Source organism: Ostrea edulis, chromosome 9, assembly GCF_947568905.1.
Source record: "Ostrea edulis chromosome 9, xbOstEdul1.1, whole genome shotgun sequence".
NCBI lineage: Eukaryota > Metazoa > Mollusca > Bivalvia > Ostreida > Ostreidae > Ostrea > Ostrea edulis.
The window spans coordinates 20177408-20198630 of NC_079172.1; the positions used below are offsets into that span (position 1 = coordinate 20177408).

General features: G+C 35.1%; 1 protein-coding gene across 2 annotated transcripts in view; it reads left to right on the top strand.

Annotated features, from left to right (window-relative positions):
- The window catches only part of LOC125659354 (peroxidase-like protein), a 36583-nt gene extending 15360 nt beyond the window's left edge, over positions 1–21223 (top strand). The window contains exons 1-13 of one of the 2 annotated variants that reach the window (XM_048891010.2): positions 6908–6974; positions 11980–12166; positions 12566–12704; positions 14398–14612; positions 14841–15020; positions 15183–15240; positions 15346–15452; positions 15698–15799; positions 17101–17193; positions 17368–18091; positions 18364–18533; positions 20631–20733; positions 20848–21223. In XM_048891010.2, the coding sequence (XP_048746967.2) occupies positions 6930–6974; positions 11980–12166; positions 12566–12704; positions 14398–14612; positions 14841–15020; positions 15183–15240; positions 15346–15452; positions 15698–15799; positions 17101–17193; positions 17368–18091; positions 18364–18533; positions 20631–20733; positions 20848–20962 (2238 nt within the window). In that variant the 5' untranslated portion in view covers positions 6908–6929 and the 3' untranslated portion in view covers positions 20963–21223. Of the gene's footprint in view, positions 1–6907; positions 6975–11979; positions 12167–12565; positions 12705–14397; positions 14613–14840; positions 15021–15182; positions 15241–15345; positions 15453–15697; positions 15800–17100; positions 17194–17367; positions 18092–18363; positions 18534–20630; positions 20734–20847 lie in introns of those variants that run through there. The other variant, XM_048891011.2, reaches the window with a different exon arrangement.

Consider the following 21223-nt stretch of genomic DNA (forward strand, 5'->3'; position numbering starts at 1 on the left):
CACTCGGTGCATTGAGAAGAAAGATTCAGCCAGCAGAGATAAACTACTGACCTTTTTATAACTTAGAATGTTTAAGCATTCCCAAATTACCTCTTTGAAAATTGAACATGACAATAAGAAGGTTTCTATAAGCTATTTCAGGGGCGGATCAGGAATTGAAGTTGGGAGGGGGGTGCAACTGTATGAGGCAGGGGTCTGGGGGCCGCCTTGAAGGGGGGGGGGGGCGATTCCCCCAGAAACTCCTGGATTTTACAGATTTTTTAGGGCTTAAAATATGTCTCCTATGTAGTCATTTTTATTATTTTGTCATTTTTAATAAGGTGAAATTAATAAAATAACGCAAATTTTAAAGGGTTTTTGGAAAAAGTAGCAGTTCTCCCACTAAAAGTAATTCAATAAATCAAAAGATTTTGTCAGACATTTATTTCTCTGAGAGTGGAGGAAATTATGGCTTCTTTTATCGTATATATTTCTCTAAACAAGAGACCACGATTTACTTTAAACTTGAAAATTTTAGGGGGGCTCGCGTGTCTCAATGCATGTTTAGTGAACTTTAAAATGCTGATATATTGAAAATTACACACATAACATGTATTTTATTATGTTAATTTTTAAAATCTTGTCTGAAATCAGTATTACATATCTAACACTACATGTATGTTAAATGTGTGCAGTGCAGCAATGTTAACTCTTGCAGTAGTAGTACATCTGCATGATTGTTAATATTTATTTCATATTGTTATAGTTACCTTCTATTTAAACTGTACATACCCTCCCACCCCCGGGTCCTTAATGAGGTGAATAAACATCATAATTATCATATTACAATATGAGATGATAGATATGTTTTCATAAACTGCCAGTTCATTCTAATAATATCAAAACAAGTCAACTCTAGATTTATCAGACCTGTCTCCTTTACGGAGTGTGGGTCAAGAGAAGGACATACATATCTTATTTTCATACAATACATTTATTTGCCTATGAGGGGGGCTTGTGATTTTACAAATATTTTAAATAAAGTTTTGTAGACCTACATGCTTGCATGAAACATGAAACCCCAGATTTGAAATATCTCTTAGGTCAATGAAATTTCAAGATACTATAAGTACTATCATTTATACCAAATAGAATTTTAGTGCAACCCCCCCCCCCCTCAAACTTGTGCGAGCCCTATTTTTTTTCAAATCTGGCATATACATGACATCCATTTACAATTACATGCACATGTTATTATAAAATCGCGTTGTGAAATAGCAGAGGAAAAGTGGGTTGAATACAAATTCAATTTGCCATTTTTTCACTTACCAAACGAAATTATGATTTCGTTGTCCACGTTGAATGCATCCATCGAATTCCTCTTCTCAGAAGAAACTTTGTTTAAACTCTCAATGACTACATAAACAGTATTGAAACTCGCAGCACTCGGACATCACGATCACGCTACATCAACAACTTTGTTTACGTAGCGCAGCTATGCATGGTGGTGAATTTCGTGAGGTAAAAAGTGCCATTCTGCACGGACGAAACATTTAGTCCACTATTATTACATTGACGTATTCCTAATCTAAACTATGGCCAAATTTCTATATCTTTCGTCCAGACGACCCTCTCAATCATCGATTCAGTCACAGCAACAACTCGTACTTTCGGAACCCCTTTTTGTTTTTCATCTACTCTATGGCGATGTACGGAATTCCGAAAAATAATTTCACGTGAAAATACAGGATTTTTACTGATCACGTGGTTGCTATCGGTCTCTACCTTAAAAAATCCTAACATAATTTCCTACTATAATTGTGTCCAAACATACCTTGAAATATTCCTTAAAGCCTCATACAAACCGAAAACTCGCAGCTTTTGATGATTTCGTTCGTTGAGGTAGCCATGTTAGGAAGCCAGTCAATTCGAATCCCGATTCATTTCCATACTTGCACAGGAATATAGATTTGATTTTCATAATTCGTGGGGCTATTGATACATTTTAATAATCGGATGGGCGATGAAGCTTGTGGGCCTCTTGTTGAGGGTATGAACAGCGACGCTTCACGGCAGATTACTTTTCATGAAGTGAAGTGTGGCCGTTTATACCCTCATGTATTTTCAAAACGAAATGTATTTCCTTTATTCTACTTATTTACATTCCAAATTCAGTTCTGTCGGAATCATCAGCTGTTGAAAATTTGAAATAGACGTACAAAAAATGTACTACATATATGTCAAAATTTATACACGCATGCCTTACAACTGCCGGGCATTCAAGAGGAAACGGCTATCATTACCATTTATAGAAATACCAAAGGCAAAAACATTGGAATTGTAAATATTACCGTATATTTAAAATTCAAATGATTTTGCTTTTGAAATGTTTGCAAATTGTAATTATAGCTATTTCCCATGGATGCGCTGCAGTTTTAATTAACCTTTCATTAAGTAAGCTGAAGAGAAGCACCACAGTTCATATTCCCATGTACTTACAGTTATGTATAACAGACAGTAACTGACAGCAAAGTAAAAGTAATCTAAAGAGTAAATACAATCACAGCACTCTGTTAATTGTACTCGATTTAAAACTTACAAAAGAACAAACTTCACAAAAGGCCTTATTTATTTTTTATTTGAAGCTGGTGACCTTTTGGAAATAGGAAATGCATCATGTCGAAAAAGTATACCGATGTGGCATAATTTTTATATGCATGTGACACACCGCCCTATTTGAAAGCTACAGGCGAGGTCCCGAAAGGAAACAAGCAATTAATCTTCAAAAACCGCGTCGGACTCGATAATTTCCTACAAAGTATGACCTCCCGACGGATTCTTATTTATATACCGCGCGTTTGTTTTGCTTTACTTTTTATCATAGGTTCATTGTTTGAGATATTAACATGTTTAAGCAACAACAAAAAAGTATATTAAATCAGCCTTAGGCATGTACAGGGTATGCATGTTAAACTCTTAAGATAAACAAATGTACACAGTTTCTTGCATTTACAAATTTAACGATTCGCTTACTTACTGACAAATAAAAATAAGACTTAAAGAAAAACATAAAGTAAAGCAAATGAATACATCAATAAAATGGATGAGTGGATTGGTGGATAGATGGATTTGATTAGCGGATAGATGGACTGGTGGATATGTGGATTGGGTTAATAAATAGATAGATTAGATAGATGGATTGGATTGATGGATATATAGATTTGTTTGGTTGATGGATGGATTTGGTAGCAGGATAAATGGATTGGATTGGTGGACAGATGAATTGGACTAGTGGACAAATGGATTTGACCAGTGGAAAGATGGATTAGATTGATGGGTAGATGGATTGGATTTGTGGATAGAAGGATTGGATTGGTGAATAGGATTAATGAATAGATAGATAGATTGGATAGATGGATTGGATTGGTTGATTGGTGGTGCGTAGATGAAAGGGAAAATTGGATAGATTAATTGAATTGGATATTTCAATAAGTTTATGCTTTTTAAAGGTTTCGTCACAAACTTAATAAGATACATATACATACTGATATAGGCTGATTGTCCGTTACCACAGTAATCGTCATCCAACATGGCGACGATAGAAAAGGGCATGAAGTTATCGGGTATAGAACTTGCTTAATATCTTAGCTCTCAAAGTTTCAGTTGAATACCATTACTATTGACTTTTGAAACCCCTGTGACATCAACTTATTTGTCTGTAGCTCGCCTTCATTTAAAAACTTACCATACGCAGAATATGCTCTCACCTATTGTATTAGTTGAGAGATATAAACACCAAAGCCAGGTGATAATGGAGTATTGCTACATAAAGATGAGAAATTGACAATGAAGAAGCTGAAGTACTTCCATTTGTCAAAAGTTAAGTTTTCAGTAAGTTGAGTTGTCAGTTTGCTGTCGTTAACATCTATGTTCAATAAAATATTCAAATATGAAGCAGATATGGAAGACTATTGTAATATCTTTTATTACGAGTTTGCTAGGATGTAACAAATCAACGTACATATTAGTAGATAAAACGTCATCGATATACACTATATCTAAATGTTGAGTTGAATGCCACAGCGAGAGATTATTTTCCTCACATGTATAAGCTTTTGAGAAAATTCTGCCTCGTAAAAATATAAAAGCAGGTCAGGTAGTAAAGGAGCATAATTTGTGCCAAAGCGAATTCCAACAGACTGTTGGAAATTCTAATCACCAAAGACCACGTAGATGAAAGGTGAAGATAACGAACAGTGACCAATCTCATAACTCCCACAAGCTATATAGAATAGATAGTTGGGCAAACACGATCCCCTGGACAAATTGGAGGTGGGACTAGGTGCCTAGGAGGAGTAAGCATCCCTTGTCGAGCGTTCACACCTGCCGTAAGCCCTATATCTTGATCAGGTAAACGGAGTTATCTGTAGTCAAAATCAGTGTGCCAAGAACGGTCTAACAATCGGTATGAAACACGTCAGACAGCATTTGACCCAATGGTATGTTGTATTGGCAAACTAGATCATTATAACGACCATCGAATTTGCGAAATGCTGACTTTAAGCGAAACTGTTGAAACCACTTACCATCAACTTGTTTGTCAGTAGCTTACCTCGATTTAATAACTGACCATACGTAGAACAAGCTCTTGCGTATTGAATCAGTTGAGAAATATAAACACCATATGTAGGTGATAATGGAATATTGCTACATAAATATGGGAAGTTGACGATGGAGAAGCTGAGATCATCCCGTTTGTCATAAAGTTGAGTTGTTAGTGTGCCGTTAATATCTACTTTCAATAAAATATTTAAGTATGAAGCAGAAGTGGACGACTCTGTGGTGTCTTCTATTTCGAACTCACACGGATATACCGAATCGACATATGAATGAATGTTATTATTGATGATAGATGCAAGGTGAAGATAACGAACAGTGATCAATCTCATAACTCCTACAGCAATACAAAATAGATAGTTGGGCAAAAATAAAATAAAACGTTGTCGTTATATCTAAATGTCGAATTGAAGGCCACAGCAAGAGATATTTTCTTCTCACGTATAAGTTTTTGAATAAATTCTGCTTCATATGAATATAAAAACAGGTCAGCTAACAAAGGAGCGGAATTCGTGCCCATGGGAATTCCAACAATTTTTTGGAATACCTGATCACCAAAAACCACGAAGATATTGTCAATGAGGAACTCCAGCATATTTTTTATTTCAACTTCAGAGCATTTGTGCGTGGAATCAGAGTGGTGTCATTAGGAACTATAACATCTTTTAATATCAACTTGTACGTAGAATAAGAGTGGTGTTTAACAAAGTAATTTTTGATTGACTAACCATAAGCATTTCGCAAATTCTATGGTCGTTATACCGATCTAGTTTGCCAATATAAGCTATCATTGGGTCAAATGCTGTCTCATACCGATTATTAGGCCGATCTTGGCACATTGATTTTGACTACGGATTACTCCGTTTACCTGATCAAGACAAGGATCACGGTGGATGTGACCGGTCGACAGGGGATGCTTACTCCTCCAAGGCACATGATCTTACCTCAAGTATGTCCAGGGGTCCGTGTCTACCCAACTCTTTATTTTGTTTTCCTTATAGGAGTTATGAGTTTGCTCACTGTTCATTACCTTCACCTTTCATTGATATTTCCGTGTTCTATTTTTATTGAAAAAGCAGCTGTGTGCGATGTCAAAAAGCCTAGTCTGTAGTTTATCATAAGAAATGGTCGTATAAAATGTTGAAATGTCATACCTTTTCATGCTGTTCATTTAGGGAAAATTTTATGATTTCAAATTTACCCAAGTTCTTTAGAAATTTTAGAATCCACATTTGATATACATCACTTCTGGCATGTGTCATGACACAGCAAGTTTAAAGTTTCTCTTTCAAAGCAGTTAATATTTTCGTGAGGAGCAAAGATAGAGGCTTACACTTACTGGATCCAGCAATGTACATGTATCTTTGTTTGTAAGGGTTTTTGTGAAGTTTTTGGAATCCAGTGTAGATTGTTTTATTCGTCCCATTGACTGAAATGTTAAAATGTGTTTAAAACTTAAGCTTTCCTTTCATTTTGAAGAATTTCATCTTTTCAAATGGAAATTGGAGTATAAGTAGGGTTATCAAATGGGGAGTGAATGTCAAATTCGTTTGAAATACAGTTTAATATTGAGCTTGTTAGTCAATGTTATTGAAGGCTTTGTAAGATGGAACCAACACAAATACCTTATTTAACTCATTTAATTCTTTCACCACTTCTGGTTTACGAAACATAGATGGATATGTGGTACGCATTTTTGTTCTAATCCGTCTAATACGAGATTCTAACGTTCATTTTTAGACTTTTCATGCATTCTGATAAGGTGCTAAGTTCTTATTTAGTACATCGTCTGACATATAGGATGCCTCTCGTATTCACATGTACGTCTTCCTTCTATATGTGTGTAGATGTTTTTGTCCTCACATCATTTAATGCAATTCTCTTCCCATGTGTTGCTATTGAAAAACTTTAACTATGTGAGCTTTTGTTTAGTCACCGCGATCGACTGCGTTTAATTTGTTAGTTTTTGTTGTCTTTTGATATTACAAATTACCTCACTTCACAACGAAGCAATAAAAAATGTACACGCACATTTTAAAGAGTCACATAATTTGTGTATACGTCTTGATATAGATCATCATAGTTGTCATAAAGTATTTTCGACCTATTTTTGTACTGGTTGATTTACACACTGAATGTGATATACATGTATTCAATATGATCCGGATGACTATGTCAAAAGTTTTATATCCTGTTCATTTTTTATAATTAATCAACGTCATGATAAAAACTAATATGATGGCAGATGGAGTCTGCATACAACTTTTTTATGTTGCTTCTTTTTGCAATCTGTATATAAGCATCACTGACTCTCGCTCCTTCCAACAGGAATTATGTATATGCTTTATACCTCGGGGTATTGTCGGAAAACAAACAGGGTAAGGTTTTAGAATTATTTCTATGATAAAGCTAAATAGTTTTCTAATTTGTTGATGATATTTACACAAAATTGAAAAACAAGATGTGATCATTGCAATCATTTAATTATTTCTAATTGTGTTAATTTCCTTTCTATCTTTTGTAAATTCGAAAAAGAAACTGTTTATTTCTTTCGAAATAATAGACTACTGTTTGATTCAATAAATGTTAAAACAACTTATTTTATGCAAACATTAAAACATGAAGGTTTCTGAAACTTAAATAATGTAATCATTTATTGCGGAAGTGGTTGGAATTGACATACAATGCCATGTCATTAGTTTTCAGATTAATAATTTTGTGCAGTGAACACGCATAAGATTAATTAGATTATCAACTACAACTATTATGCAACAACCATGTACAGGTATAGATCACTAGTCATTAGCTTTGCCATTTCAAGAATAAAACACCATGTGTAGAGTTTCATTGGGATATGACATGAAGTTTGTCCCGTGATCAAATCCTTTGACGCCCAACGTTCTAACTTCATGTCATATCTCAATGAAACTCTAAAAATGATAACTTATTTCTTATGGGTTTTTTAAATTTTTATTTTATCTGTGTTCATATCGAGCTACCATATTTACATAACAAATGTCGTCCGAAATAGCGATCGGACAGCACAAGGTTTTTATCTAAGACAATATGAAATATAAATACTTACTTTCGAAGGAATAAAAAACGAAATAGGTTTAAAGCTAGATGCTGTCATAAAACAGTTATATTCTCACACAAGTGTAATCTCTGTCGAAATTCTGACAATATAGCGGTAATTTAATGCACCCAGGGCTTTTGCATGTATTAACTTAATAAAGAATAAATTCAGAACTAGATAAATAATATATATTTTGGAAAGGGAGTTGTGGAAGGAAGACTTTTGTTTATTTAAGTTCTTACTACCACCACAAATATGTTTTTGTTGTGTGTGACACAATGCATTGAGCACCAGGACTGTGTTCGTTGTTTTTATGACCCATTTACCTCTCAAGGTGAAAAAGAAAATCGCGAAAACTTATTGCACTTTTACAGGACACCACCAATCATCTCCCAAAATAGATGATTTGGCTACTGCATAAAATTATAAGAGGAGTTCTGGAAACCAGCTTTTTCTATAGAAATCGTCGTTTTTTACCCCTTACTGGTCACCAGGGTTGAAATGAAAACTCAGAAACCTTATTGTATAGCTATACGACACCACCGATTGCCTTCCAAAAGATAATTTGACTACTGCGTAAAATGTAAGAGGAGTTCTGGAAACCAGGGATTTTTGTCGAAAATCGTCGGAGTTTTTTAACCCCCATTTGGCCTTCAGCTAGGATGAAAATGAAAATTTCGAAAACTTATCGCAGATCAACAGGACACCATTAATTATGCGAAGAACGTAAAAATTCTGGAAACAGAGTTGTTGTGTATCGATCCTCATGGGCTTTCTTTTCCCATTTGGGCCCAGGTTAAAAAGGAAAATTACGAAGCCTTATTGCACATTTATAGGACATCATCATATCCCAAACGATTAATTGATAACTGTTTAAAATGAAGGAGTGTTTTTAGGAAGAAGAAAGTGTGACAGACGGACGGACCAGGGTAACAATAATATACTTAAAATTTCTTTAGAAAGTTTGGGTATAATAAAGGTAATTTAGAGCGTCCAATCAACTGAAATGAAAACAAGAAGAGTGGAGTAAACTTCATCCGGGATGTGATTTCGTCGATAAGATGGAGAAACCGTTGAAAAGTTGAAGGATTAATGGATCAAATTAACGTTAAGCTCTTGGTCAGGTTTTTGCAAGTTTTGGAAAGGAACAGCGACAAGTTCATCGCCAGGACTCGTGGCTGTAGCATTAACATTGACTGCTTTAGACGATGTGAAGGTTGCGTTCTTTGACCTCAAAGATGTGTATAAGAGAAGATAAACGCGATCTGATGGAGTTTTTGTTCACTTGAGAGATTTCTGTTGTAGGATTTTAATGAAATATCGAAGCGGTGCCCTGACCATGCTGACATGAACAAACGTCTTCGAGCCTCGAAACCAGCCTCGCTCGTGGCCGTGATAGTTGTTGACCGGAAACATTTCTTCGCTTCCAATATCAAAGTCACCGTATGAATTCGCTATATTATAGAAGCTGTACTTTAATCATTCGTTAGATCGTCCCATTGATTGGGATATTGATAGTGTTTAAAACTGAAACATTTCATCTTTTAAAAACCAGTTGGATTAAAAGAAGGATTACCAAATGTGGAATTAATGTCAAGTTTGTTTAAATGCAGCTGTAATAATGAGCCTTACCAGTGGCGGATTTAGAGGGGGGTGCAGTCGCCCCCCACCCCTAAATTTTCAAATTTAAGGTAAATCGCGGTATCTATTTTCGGAAAATGTACTAAACGATAAAAGAAGCAATAATTTCTTCCACTCCCGGAAAAATAGATGACAAATGTTTTTGATTTCTTGAATTACTTTATTGGGAGAACTTAATTTTTTCCAAAACCCATTAAAATTTGGGTCATTTTATTAATTTCACCTTATTAAAATGATAGAAAATAGTACAAATGACTTAATAGGAGAAATATTTCAAGCCCCATAAAATCTGTAAAATCCAGGAGCTTGCGGGGGCTTCGCCTCCTGGACCCACTGCCTCATAAAGTGGCGCCCCCCGTAACCACAATTCCTGGATCCGCCCCTGCTTACAAAGAAAATGTTGTAGTCTTCGTCAGCTGGAGACAAAACTTATTCCTCATGTAACCTATCTAATTCTTGTATCACTTCTGGTTTGCAAAACACAGAAGAATAGATGATACGCACTGTTGTTTTGATGTGTCTAATTCGTGATTTTAATATTCCTCTGATACTTTTTATCCATTCTGACAAGGTATCAAGCTAATCGTTTTCATATTTACCCCCATCGTCTAGCATAATCTTCGACAGAATTCATAATAGAGATGGAGTTCTGTCGCCAATTGAAAGACTGTTTCTCTGAATTTAGGACCTTTTAGAATTAGTGGAATCAGGTCTTCATTTTCAACTATTTCGACATCACCGCTAATGATGCTGGACTATAGTTGAAAGAACAACAAGAACACGTGGGTGGAATACATGTATATACAGTGTATAAGATGGTCTATATCTAGGCGCTATAAAGTAGAGGGTTGTAATAAAAAGATTGGATGCAATAGTTCAAGTACATTTGTAGGAAATAGTGTGTAGATTTGAACTTCAAATATGCTGGAATACAAAATTCAGCTTTTTTTATAACGAAGAATTTGATGGGCAAAAATCATAACCAAAAGTCCAGTTTGTATTGTGGTGTTGCAAAATCCAAGTAAGCTTCTTCAAATAACGTATTCAAAACTCTCAATGGAATACAATAAAGTTTTGTGCAAATATAATGTGGACCCAATTGCCTTTTGAAACAGGTGTGACATCGTGTATATTTGGTCCTTTAAATGAGCGATGTCCATGACTGTCTTTACGTCTTTCAAAACTCCTAGTATGAAGAATTAAAAATTTAAGACTAGAGCAAACACGGGGCCTGGGCACACCAGAGATGGGACTATTGTGATATCATACCTCTACTAATTTTGTTTACAAACGTAATTCCATATATTTTGCTGATTCCCCAAAAATCATCGTAAAATGACCAAATGCCTATTCATTTAGCAACTTCATTTTATCTCATGAAAAGTTCTGATGTGTTCCTAATAAAATCATGAAATATATGTAATTGCATCACAGGTTAACTGGTCCCAGTACAAAAACCAACTTACGTTAGTAAAACGTTAGCAATCATCGCGAATGGGCTCCGGTTTAAGGAATCTTGATGAATCTTGCTTATATACTTTAAGAATATACTACACAGAAGAACTTTGTATATACATGTACATGTAATTCGATTATTACAAGATTTACTGATGTTTTCTCTTTAGTGGGTGAGAGACAAATAAAGAAAAGGGGAGACAATGGCAGAATTTTATGTCCATTACCGTACAAGTGGAATTGTTAGCGATACACAATTTTGTGATTGTTCCAGAAATATGGGTATATATTGTAGGGTTATTTTCGCCCCGTGTTATTTTCGCCTTTCTACACTTGCAGACAGTTTCGCCCCGTTTTAAATTCGCCCAGACGTAGTTGTGTTAAAAGCGAGATATGAAAGAAAACAGTTTCGCCAACTCTTAAATTCGTCCACTGACAACTAGGGCGAAAGGGACGAAAATAAAATGGGGGCGAATAATTCCCTGCATTATAGTATATTTAGCGAAAGCTAATCTTGGCGACTTTATAATTCCAGGAAAGATAACTATGAGCTTCTATACAAAATAAATTGTTTGCAATAATCAATGTAAGCGACCTCATCACTCTCGCTAATACTGACAAAATTAAATCATCGCTAAGAATTCTGCTTATACAGGGTACTATGCCTTAGGTTTGAAATGACACACGTTAATCCGTATCAATGTTAGAAAATTGCTGGAAATCCCCGTAATGTATTGCATTGTTATTCCCACTTCTAAACTTATTGATGTCATTGGCATATAGATACATAATTATAGATTCATAACCTGAAAGCGTGTGTTTAATATTCAATCCGATAATGGAGAGGGAGTAACAGTATTCAATCATATCAATTAAAAGGAAGGAACATGTGGAAAACGATACTCATTAACCTTTAAACTCTTTTCAATCGTGGTTTTACATGCATATCTAACCACATACTCCATCAACCTTATAATGAAGCATTCAAAGCCAGGTTTTATCAATGGTGGATTCAACCATACATATAAAGAAAAACTTATTCCTTACAAGTAAGGTATAGGACTAAGTTAGAGAAACTTCATAAACTTTTTTCTGGCTACAGTATAACTGAAATTGTAAAAAAAAAAAAAAAAAAAAAAAAAAACAAACAAACAAAAAAACAATCATCATTGCAACGAATAATTTCAATTAAAACACAGAAGTACCTTTAGATCATGGGGTCCTATCTTCCGGTAATGGCGGCCATGCTATTATCATTGGGGATTGTCTCAGAAGTGGAGGGAGTACCTGCCTTGGATAGCTTTTTGTCTACCTCCGATTTGATAAGGAATTCTATAGACCAGGCTGTTCGGGATGTCAACAGTCAAAGGACACTAGAGAAAAAATTCTACCTACAAGGTCAGTTTCAACAAGAGTTTAATTCATATCACATCTTTAAATGAATACATATAATGCTAAGATAAAGAAAACAATGAATATTCTTCACCCAACACACTAGAAAGAAAGAAATGCTTTTTCAATGTCGCAATTTCCCGAGATGATTGGAATATTATCTATGATCTGTTTATAGGTAATTTGGATGTGATTTTCAAAGTATACTAGATATAGAATTCTTACTTTGTGAACTGAATGGTCGATGTGTATGATATATGACTGACCAATGCAAATAGCTTGGGCACCATTGGACACAGAATTCAAATGATCGCATACTTTAATCATTCCCCCCATTTTCAATACTATAGAGTTTTTTAAGACAAAATTTCTAATACATGTAGTTTCATTTGTAACCCTCGCCAGGCACGGATTTGTTTCCTGAAAATGGAGCCTTCAGCTGGCATCATTCCAAGTTCCAAGGTTTTGACGATCCCAATAAAATAGAGCTACTGAACAAAAAGGCCTCCATTGTAGTGAAAGCCATCAAGTACTTCCAACAAATGTACGTAAACATGCGCAGTGAAATAAGCTTTAATGCAATTTCATGAGGTTTAAAACATACAAGGTAGCATACCCGCAGGTTTTTATTTTTGTAGATGTAGAGTTGTTGGTCTTTTTTTACAACGTTGTCGGTCTTTATTATTGTTTTTGGCTAAATCTGTATCTGTAACACAGAAACAGCAAATATTTAACCCCATGATTTAATCACTAGCAAGAAATGCAATTTTATCCCCTCGCATTCCGAGGGAGAATGTAGTACCGAAACCATTCTCGTGAATGTTTCTGTAACACTGTCGATTGATTAGATATTTCATATGTAGCTACATGTATGTTTCCAAGATAGTAAAACCCCTATTGATTTGGGGGTCCAAAGGTCAAAGGGCAACATCACTGTGGGACGTCAGAGAAAAAGCTTGTACAGTTGTAGTGTACAGTTGTAGATACTCATTACGAGGAGAAATGTCCAGGTTTCCGAAGCCCTTCTTTTTCTTTTTAGCTCACCTGAGCCGAAGGCTCAAGTGAGCTTTTCTGATCAAAAGTCCGTTGTCTGTCGTCGTCGGCGGCGGTGTCGTCGTCGTAAACTTTTCACATTTTCATCTTCTTCTCAAGAACCACTGGGCCAATTATAACCCAACTTGGCCAAAAGCATCCTTGGGTAAAGGGCTTTCGAGTTTGTTCAAATAAAGGGCCATGTCCCCTTCAAAGGGGAAATAATCACAAAAATAGGGCGCAGTCGTTTAGAAATCTTCTCAAGAACCACTGGGCCAGAGGAGCTGAAATTTATATGAAAGCTTCCTGACATAGTGCAGATTCAGGTTTGTTCAAATCATGGCCCCCGGGGTAAATTAGGGCCACAATAGGGGTTCAAAGTTTTACATAGAAATATATAGGGAAAATCTTTAAAAATCTTCTGACGAAGAGCCAATGAGCCAGAAGAGCTGGGATTTACATGAAAGCTTCCTGACATAGTGCAAATTCAAGTTTCTTCAAATTATGGCCCCCGGGAGTAGATTGGGGCCACAATAGGGGATCAAAGTTTTACTTGAGAATAAATAGAGAAAACATTTGAAAATTATCCTCTCAAGAACCAATGAGCCAGAAGAGCTGCGATTTATGTGAAAGCTTCCAGACATAGTGCAGATTCAAGTTTGTACAAATCATGGCCCCCCAGGGTAGGTTGGGGCCACAATACGGACTGAGGTTTTACATGCAGTCTTCAGATATGGACCAAGGTAACTCAGGTGAGCAATGTGGCCCTTGGGCCTCTTGTTTTTATTTAGAATCATTTTCATTTGATAAAAAAGAATATACTGAAGCTTCAGATTGAGATTTTTAAAAAAAATATTTTACCTGCAGATTTAGCTACGTGTATCATGGATAAGTTATCTTTACAATATTTCACTGCTGCCAATGGAAATTCTTAAATACTTAGAATTATAAATTGAAAAACGTAATTACAAATGGTAAAATATTTATATTTTTCATAAATCCCTTTATAAAAGGGTTAATAATTTAAAACACACGTAATTACACGTAATTCCATTATCCTAGGCAATGGCTTTGAGGTAATTTAATGAATGATGTGGAATTATTCATTCATAGATAAAATACTGGATCATTTAAAAGAACTCGAGAAGTTCGATATGTAAGACGCCAACAGCTCACTATCTGGATTACAACTTGTTTTCTTGCAGGTCGGGAATTTCGCTGGAAGATATCAAATCCGACAGAGAGCTTACCAAGATTTGGAGAGAAACTATAAAACCGCATTGCGATTGTCCACAACCGAATTGTAACCTTAGGAACCCCTACCGCACGGCGGACGGCACGTGCAATAACGTGGGGCATTCAAAATGGGGCTCAACCTTCACCCCGCAGCTTAGATACCTTCCACCTGCATACCACGACGGTTAGAATTGGGCCATTTATGAAGGGCTCGTATTTTGAATGTTCGATGATGACTTTATATGTTGCGTTTAGGTTTGGGTATTTCAACCAGTAGCAAAATTCTTGTTTATAGCCCTACGGGACGACCTCATAGTCAGATCTAAATGTAGAAGTAAATATGGGTTGTTTGCCTACAACGTTTACAAATATCAGTCAGCTATTGTATCTTTTATAGAATGATTCTTTCTAGGTGTCAACAAGCCGCGTCTCAAAAGTACCACAGGATATTCGTTACCAAGTCCACGTCACATTAGCAACGTCATTCACTGCGCAGACAAATGTCAGTCGTCTGCAAGAACTCTGACGATGATTTTTATGTCTTGGGGACAGTTTCTGGATCACGACTTTGTCGGAACACCAATGACTAAAGGTCACTTTCCTGTTTTCATCATCAATGTTCAATGATCATTTAAAGGGTACAAAATGTAGGATTATGGTGAATTTCGATAAATGTCAAAGGTTTCTGCAGTGCCACATGCACGTGAAGAATGAAAATATGCTCATTTCAATTCAATTTTCCCTATCTTTGCAGGATTTAATGATTCTACTATTGTGTGTTGCAAGTTGAATCCTACAACACTGATGCAGAGGTAAGCCTACATGTATTTAAGATTTTTGCTGGAAATATCGTGATTAGAAATTCATACTTTTGAAAATGATTTTTAATAAAAAGAAATTTGTCTTCAATATTAAAGGGAATCTTGTTTTCCGATAAAGATCCCAAAGAATGACCCCTTCTTTAAATACAAGTGTATGGAGTTTGTTAGATCAGCGGCAGCTCCGAATGATTTCTGCTTACCAGGTAAATATTAGTAAACAGCAATAATAGTCATTGATAACCTTCTATCATTGATTAATACGTATCTAATTCTATAGAGCTTAATTTTTGCCAAATAAACAAATACACACACACACACACACACATACACACACACACACACACACAAAACACACACACACACACACACACACACCACAACACAATAGCTGTCCGAAAATGTTATTATTTGTATTCTAGAAGAAATTCAAATTATTTCTTACTTACAGAGTGGAGAAATCAGCTGAACCAGCACACATCATATATAGACGGTTCTATGGTGTATGGAGCCACTGATAAAGATGCGAAGTCACTCCGTGCTGGATATAAAGGTAGATTTACCTGTGATAGTCACTCCGTGCTGGACATCAAGGTAAAGTTACCTGAAATTAATCACTCCGTGCTGGATATAAAGATAGAGTTACCTGTAATTAGTCATTCCGTGCTGGATATAAAGGTAGAGTTACCTATAGTTAATCACTCCGTGCTGGATATCAAGGTAAAGTAACCTGTGGTAGTCACTCCATGCTGGATATAAAGGTAGAATTACCTGTGATAGTCACTCCGTGCTGGATATCAAGGTAAAGTTACCTGTAATTAATCACTCCGTGCTGGATATAAAGATAGAGTTACCTGTAATTAGTCACCGTGCTGGATATAAAGGTAGATTTACCTGTAGTAGTCACTCCGTGCAGGATATAAAAGTAGAGTTACTCCGTGTTGGATGTAAAGTTACATGTATTTTGACTCTTGCTTTTTCTCTGTGGTTGTCATTGTTGTTATAAACTGTTACTCTAAACTGTTAACTTTTATTAATTGTTATAATTTGATATTATAACTTTTATTGGTTGGAAGGATAGACAGTTTTTCAGTTAGTATAAATGGATAATGTAAGCTGTAAATTTTTATTAGTTGGTATGATGAAGACTCTAAACTGTAGATTTTTATTAGTGTGTATGATAAGACACTGAGAACTTTTATTAGTTTGTATAATAAGACACTGAACTTTTATTAGTTTGTATAATAAGACACTGAACTTTTATTAGTTTGTATAATAAGTAATAAGATAGAGTCTACTGTTTTATTAGTTAGTAAAGTGTGATACAGTAAACTATAAACATTTGTTATTTTCATGATCGAATATTTTACACTGTAATTTTGTTTTAGTTCGTGTACAGTAATAGAATACTGTAAACTTTTATCAGTTTTATAAACACGAAGATGTTGTGTGAACAGGTTTCTGTGTACCAAACTGGTTGGGGACTGGATTCTTTCCTCACTCTTGTCAGAGGCCTTGATAGTAATAGATAAAGAGATTCTTTCATGGGATTTTATTTTACGATTTTCGCTCACTGTGGAATTCTTTATATTCGCGGGCTCAATTTTCGTGGATTGTTAAACTTTAATTAACAGGTTCGTTGGGATATAATGTAATGGTTCCACAGTTCCATTAAGTCGTAAAAGATTACCTAAAGTCAAACACTTCAACATTACAATTAAGTTAATAATATGAAATTTCATACCACCTCTCCTAATGTGTATAGACAAAAATCAAATATAGCATTGCAATTTCGTCAGCTTCTTGTCTGCTTTCAATCTCTTCTAATACTACTCAAATGTTTTATGATTACAGGTCTCTTAAATATGACATCGGATGGAATGTTACCGGAAGCCAAAAAGAGTGACTGTATAGTAAAGAAACGATCTGACTATTGCTTCGCTGCAGGTGCGTGAAATACATTTCGCCATCCTTTTTTTATCTATCAAAAGTTTAAACTATAATGAAACATCATTATAGGTTAAATATTGTTTTGAAGAATTTATCGAAGTGTTAACTCTGGATATTTTCTTTACAAACTGAATAAAAGTACAAACATTTGAAAATGCGTGGATTTTACAGGTGATAACAGAAACATGGTAGTCCCATCGCTGACCTATTTACATCTATTATTCGTCCGCGAACATAATAGAATAGCTGGAGAACTCTCTGTGATTAATCCCCACTGGTGTGACGAAACTCTTTATCAGGAAACAAGAAAGATCATTATTGCCATCATACAGCACATCACATACAAGGAATACTTACCATTAATTCTTCCTAAACACATTCTTTCCAAGTATTCTCTCCTCTCAAAGACAGGAGGCCATAACACAGTTTATAATCCCAAAGTTAATCCATCAATATCAAATGTATTCGGGGTGGCCGCCTTTAGATTTGGTCACTCACAGATTCCAAATCACCAGATTCTATTCTCACTTATGCACACTCCAATCCAAGTGAAGCCTATTGAGAAAACATTCAACCGTCCTTCCTTAACTTTAAGTCATAACCCACATGGACGAGGTTATGATGGGTTGGGACGCTGGATGGTCAGCGATTTCATGAATCCAGCCGACAAGTGTTTAGCAGACGGCGTTAGGAACAAACTATTCTTAGATAAAGAATTCAGGAGTCTGGATTTAGCGGCATTGAATATTCAACGAGGAAGAGACCATGGAATTCCGGGTTACAATGCTTGGAGACAATTCTGTGGATTTAAGCCGGTCTATCATTTTGGAACTGGCCCTGGGGGTATGGTTGATCATAAGCCGGAAGATGCTGCTTTATTTCACTCGTTATACAGGTACATTTCAATCCATTTACTAGTAATAGTTGATACGTTATTTCCTTTCATGTCAAGATTAGCTGATGATGTATACTTCTGTCATTCACGCAAGGTTTACTAAAGTAGATCGATGGTTATCTCCACAATTTAAGAAAAAAAAATTCGCTACATATTCGTCGACAAAAACAAATTCTAAATCGTCTATTCAAAATTATATACATCTGTATATATTGAGAGAGAGAGAGAGAGAGAGAGAGAGAGAGATTAATCGCTTGATATTATTCTAACAGACATCCAGACGACATGGACCTATTTGCTGCCGCTTTATCGGAGCGCCACCTACCGGGTGGACTAGTCGGACCAACATTGGCCTGTCTGATAGCAAAACAATTTCATCACTTAAAACTTGGCGATAGATTCTGGTACGAGAACCAATTCCTATCAATCGGATTCACGAAAGGTGAGATTTCCAAATCATTTGCAAAACGTTTGAAAATATGTTGATATTTCTTACATGCAACTCCAGATGCAAATATCATTATATTTTCTGAAAGTATGAAATGTATTATTGTAGAAAACTTATTAAAAAGTATATGCAAGTTGTACTGGAATTATGTGAATATTCTAAATTCTCTGAACAATTCTCCGCTGAGATGATTGAGACTGTTTCAATAATTATTCCATTTATGGTTATATGTATGCATGGTATATTTCTTGGAAACTTTCTCTTTACACCCTATAAATGTTTTAATCATTTGCTGCATACATGTGTACTGTAATTCCATTATACAATCTACAGTATATATAATATATATTCGTAAACTTTCAGTTTTTACCATATATTTCAAAGAAAACAATCTTTTTAAAAGGCAGTAAGGTGAATGTATATTTCAGAATTTCCTTATTCACGTGTCAAAAAATATACAGTGTATTTCATGAAAACTTCAATAGATGCAATTGTTATACGCCCGTCTTTAGACGGGACGTATTATTCTACAGTGATGTCTGTACGTCCGTCCGTCCGTCTGTACGTCCGTCCGTTTGTGTTTTTTCTGTTTCTAATTTCATTTCTCTGTCACCTATCAAGCTGAAACTTGCTATGTAGCTTATTTGTGGATCACTCTAGATCATGTTGTAAGTTTGATTTATTCGACCTCTCTTGTAGGAGTTTTGAGAAAATTACAGGTTGTCGAACTAAGTCAGTTTTATTATATAAAGAGAGTACATTATTTATCTAGCTGTTTCCTTCCATAGTTTTCAAGTGAGGACCTTCTTATTTTACAGATTATTTGTATGGGTATGGAAGATGTGCATGTGGCAAGGATTTTGATTTTCTTAATTTTTTTAAAAAGAAAATTACAGGTTGTTGAACTTAGTCCGTTTTGAGGAAATGTTATATTGAATAAAGGACACGGTTTATATCCTTTTGACTCCTCCCACAGTTTAGAAGCTAGTGTCTTTGTAAATAACTTGAAGATGTGCATAGTGCAAGGATTTTGATTCTCAACAATTTGTAACTTTCTTTCATGTTTTAAATCTCTAAAGGTCGTTGAACATAGTTAAATTTAGGGAAATATTTTACACACATAACTCTTGGTTTGTGTATCTACCTCGTGTAACAATTTTAATTTAAGACCCATTATTCACACAATGCGAAGAAAGTATGTCATGGCGGATACTGCCTGAAACAAAGTTCTACAAATTAGCACCCTATGTAAGGATTTTCACGGGCGTATTATATACCGTTTGCGGTACTCTTGTTATGTGTATATTCAGTGAGGTTTTGATTGAAGCGAAGTCAGAATCATGTGGAAATGTATTATGTTGGATTATATTTTAGTTAATTAAGTGTTGAATGACGTTCTTGCTGTGTTCAATCAAATAAAAATGATAGAATAAGTATGTTGCGGTATTAATAAAACTTTTATCAATTGGCATACATAAACCTGTTATCAACGTCAGAAAATTGCAATTTTATATAAACAGCATTATCAAAATTTCACAACAACTAGTTAAAACAATATAATAGTATTCATAACAATTTCATGACACTGTTTCTTTAAAAAAATATACAAAATATTTGTGATAAATAAAGGAAATCTATCGCATAATGGACTTGATAAATAATTTAGTGAAAACATACTTATTGCCCTTGGATTCAATAATTGATTATTCATATATAACTTAACTTAGACTTTTGAAATATTTTGATGATTAACAAGATTTTAATCGTTGACTTTACAAAATCTTATGACGTCACAGGAGGGTGGAACTACGTTAAAAGTTAAATATATTGAAGGAAAAAAATGAAACTTTTAGAATAATCATATTACATGTACATGTATTGTGCTCCTCATGAAATTTGGAAATTAAACTTGATTTTCACATCTAGAACACCTCAGGCCTTTTTCCGTGAAAAGCCCGAGGTGTTCCGCACGGTGATTATCAGCTATTGTTTAATGATAATAAATACACTAGTGTGCATGTGTTCACACCTTACTCAAAGCTGTAGATTTAACCACTTACATGTACCTCAAGTTTAAAAATCTATTTTCAGCCCAGTTGTACGAAATTAAAAGAACAAAACTTTCTCGACTGATCTGTGATAATACGCAGATATCCGGGGTTCAGAAACACGTGTTTAAACCGCCCAGCAATCGGTAAGTCTAAAGGGACATTTCCTACAGGACGCAATGTAAAGAAACTAAGAAACTGTTGTAAAGATCTAAACTGTTCTGAAACAGAAATGTAATCATGTATCTAATGAATTTTAGCAATGGTATGTTCCCGTGTAAAGACAGACGATACTCCCTGAACCTGGAATTATGGCGGGAAATGCCGACGGGAAAACCTGGTTATAGTGTTCGACAGTTTTCACAGCCTGATTGATATACCGCATTAAACAATGCGTGCATTTTGTCATAATCAAAGGACTGTTAATGAAGTGAACATTGTGTGTGATTGGTGCTGTAGTTTGTGTGTTATCATTCACTTTTGTTTAAAACAAGGAGAATGCAAGATACATTCTGTGTATTTAATTTTGACAATGGTAAAAAAAAAATTATTTTAACTTATTTTGATAATCTTCGTACTAGAATGATTAAACATGATGTATTATCATTAACTGAATAAAATCTTAAATTTACTGTA